The 2,718-nt window shown below is 36.0% G+C and overlaps 1 protein-coding gene across 3 annotated transcripts in view; it reads left to right on the plus strand.

The window, feature by feature from the left end:
* LOC138866700 (E3 ubiquitin-protein ligase Nedd-4-like) overlaps positions 1-2,147 on the plus strand; it is a gene marked incomplete at its 3' end in the record, with an annotated part of 41,819 nt that extends 39,672 nt beyond the window's left edge. For all 3 annotated transcript variants that reach the window (XM_070139934.1, XM_070139933.1, XM_070139935.1), the window contains 1 exon segment: positions 2,037-2,147. In XM_070139934.1, the coding sequence (XP_069996035.1) occupies positions 2,037-2,147 (111 nt within the window).
* Between the last annotated feature and the right edge of the window lie 571 nt (positions 2,148-2,718).

Consider the following 2,718-nt stretch of genomic DNA (forward strand, 5'->3'; position numbering starts at 1 on the left):
CTCAGTATAGAGAACATACATTTGGATCCCTGAAACAAGCACACAAGAATGCGTATATCACAAAACTACATTTGTCATTACACATTTTAACAATTCACAGGGTGGCATGTTATCCTTTATTTCAGTCGGGTATTAGTGAATAGTTATTGATATCAAAGCATATCCTTAATTTTGCTTGATTCTCCTTTTTTAAGCCTAGTCATTGGTAATTGTCTCTGAATTCTGGTTCACTTTTATCAGTGATAGAATATTTAAAGTGGTATTCAAATGCTATTAGTTTTATTTATTAGGTACTTGGTTAACTTCTGTTTTAGTGACTTGTGTCCATATCTCTAAATAGAGCATTTAGCTTTTTAGAAAAGAGATTGTACCAAGGAGAACCCTAAAGGGATTTGTAAGCCGAAACGCAAGTACTAGCTATAGAAGCATGCAGATTAATATTTATCTCTGGGATTAGTGAGTTGAAGTTAAGTAATTGACTTTATTCTTGAAAAGAAAGAGAGGGATAGAGAGAAAAAGACCCCCCTCACACACACACATGCAAGCTGTGTATATTTATGTATGACCATCTTGATTGCTGTAGAGGTTAATCTTCATTCTGAATCATCCTTTGGTCATGATATGATAAACCAAATAGTTGTCATTCATTGATCTGTTTGTCCTTTTATTTTTATTCTTAAATCACTGTCATCTTTGTTTTTTTGGGGTAATGATTTTTTTATTATTAAAACATTGTGTCCCTATCAATTATATGTGTTATTTTTTTTTGGTTCCTCTAGTTTGATTTAATCCCTTTCTCCAGTTTTATTACAGTTCCTTCTGACCAAGATGTCCTTCTCTCCCCTTCTCTCCCCCTTCTCTCCCCCTTCTCCCCCACTTGCCCTTTCTCTCCCTGTCCTCATTTGCCTATGTTGAGGAAAGATACCAAGGATGTAGTAGTTACGAGTAAAGGCAAGACCATCTTAAGCAAAATATTCCCCCTCCCTCCTCAGTATTTCATCCCCTCTCCCCCTCAATGGCCAGTAGCTGTTCTTGACTTCCTTTGCATTTTTTTCCATCTATGTAGTATATTTAGGATTTTCTTAGTTATTTGCCAGCTGCTGCAACAGCAGTGGCAGTCAGGACACTGCTTTGTTGATATGATGGAAAGAGATGACACAATAAAGGACAGAATTTCCTCCAAAGTTTCTTTTTTGTTCAGTACTCCCAGTGCTTGTAATTTTTAAATTGAAAATTTGCAGAGTGAATAGGATTAAAGGGTTATGATTTATTCAAATTATTTTTCTTTGACCAAAGAGGGATGATCAGAATGGGACACACTCAAATCCCCATGCATATTTTTTGTTATTTAGCTAATATTTTATTTAATCTGCTTTTCTCTTATTGGGAGAAATAGGTGGAACTTCTCGGAAAGAGGCCAGCATGAACTCACTATTCTCTGCACACTTGAATAACACCCACACACACCCACTGACTGCATGATAGTATGGGAAAACTGGATAACAAATATGTCACTTGCACTCAAAAAGATAAAAAGATAAGAATTAACCACAACCAATATTTATGATCAAGAATGTTACTGAAGATACGAAAGTTAAGAAAACATATTTTCTCCATGTTAATAAGAGTTTCTTGATGAGATATCATTATGTATTTGATATGTATATATTTTTATGAAGCTGCAGCATTCACTGAAAGATTGCCTCTTAACATTAATGATTGCAATATGTGTAAAAAGAAATTTATTCTAGATGCTTTTAGGGTAGAATGAGCTTTGAGAGAGGAAGTAGTATTGATAGAAATTGTAAGATAAAAAGTTTATCTCACTTTTTTGTGTAATAGTCTCCATGTTCTATAAGTTGAGAAATATTAAATAGGTTTCCATTAAAACTATTGGTTGTAATAAGAAACCCTTGTCACTGCATCCTGTGCACTGATTGCTCTCATCACAGCCCATCGAGTCAAAAAGAATGCGGGCAAAGTAAAAGCAAACAGAATTTCCTGCACTTTTCTTCACCACTCACTTGTCTTGGCAGATTCAGGAGGCTCAAAGTCCGGCCGGCCAGCGACCTTCTTCCACGGCAAGTTTACCTGCCACCCCCACCACTATCACCAACAACTCTAGTGCTGCCAGTCTTGCACCCAAGGTATGCGCTTCTAGAATGGGCTAATTGCTAGTGGCTTTTGTTAGTCAGCAGTTGGACATGCCCGTTATTTGTTCACACAGAAATTGAAAACTAGAGTTGGGCATGTCTGTAATTTGTCCACACGGAAGTTGTAAAATAGACTCCAGAAAGTTGCAGAATGTATGTTTCAGAAAGTGAAATATCAGTCAGAAAACTGTAAGGAGCATTTGCGTGTCTTGACTTTTTATTTTTTACCCCATCTGTATGTTGACTTTGCTCCATCTCTTCGTTGATGTTATTTCAATTATTAAGGAGAGTGAAGAAATAAAGATTTTGTATATTAGGTGAGCTGCTCTGTTAGTGTTCTTATTTTGGTGCTATTCTTGTGCTTATGATTTTCTGTTACTAAGTGCTAGTAATATCAGGGTAAACCAAAGTAGGAATTTGAAATAAGCTAAAGTAGCTTCTTGTGGCTTTGGAAGCCTGCTGATTCAGTGTCCAGAAGTATGGTTTCTACATCTTGATATAATTGGATTCAGAGCTTTTAGAAAAGTCCTCTGGAGGAAACTTTTTTTTTTTTTTGTACAGGTAA

The sequence above is a fragment of the Penaeus vannamei genome, chromosome 26, assembly GCF_042767895.1.
Source record: "Penaeus vannamei isolate JL-2024 chromosome 26, ASM4276789v1, whole genome shotgun sequence".
Classification (NCBI taxonomy): Eukaryota; Metazoa; Arthropoda; class Malacostraca; order Decapoda; family Penaeidae; genus Penaeus; species Penaeus vannamei.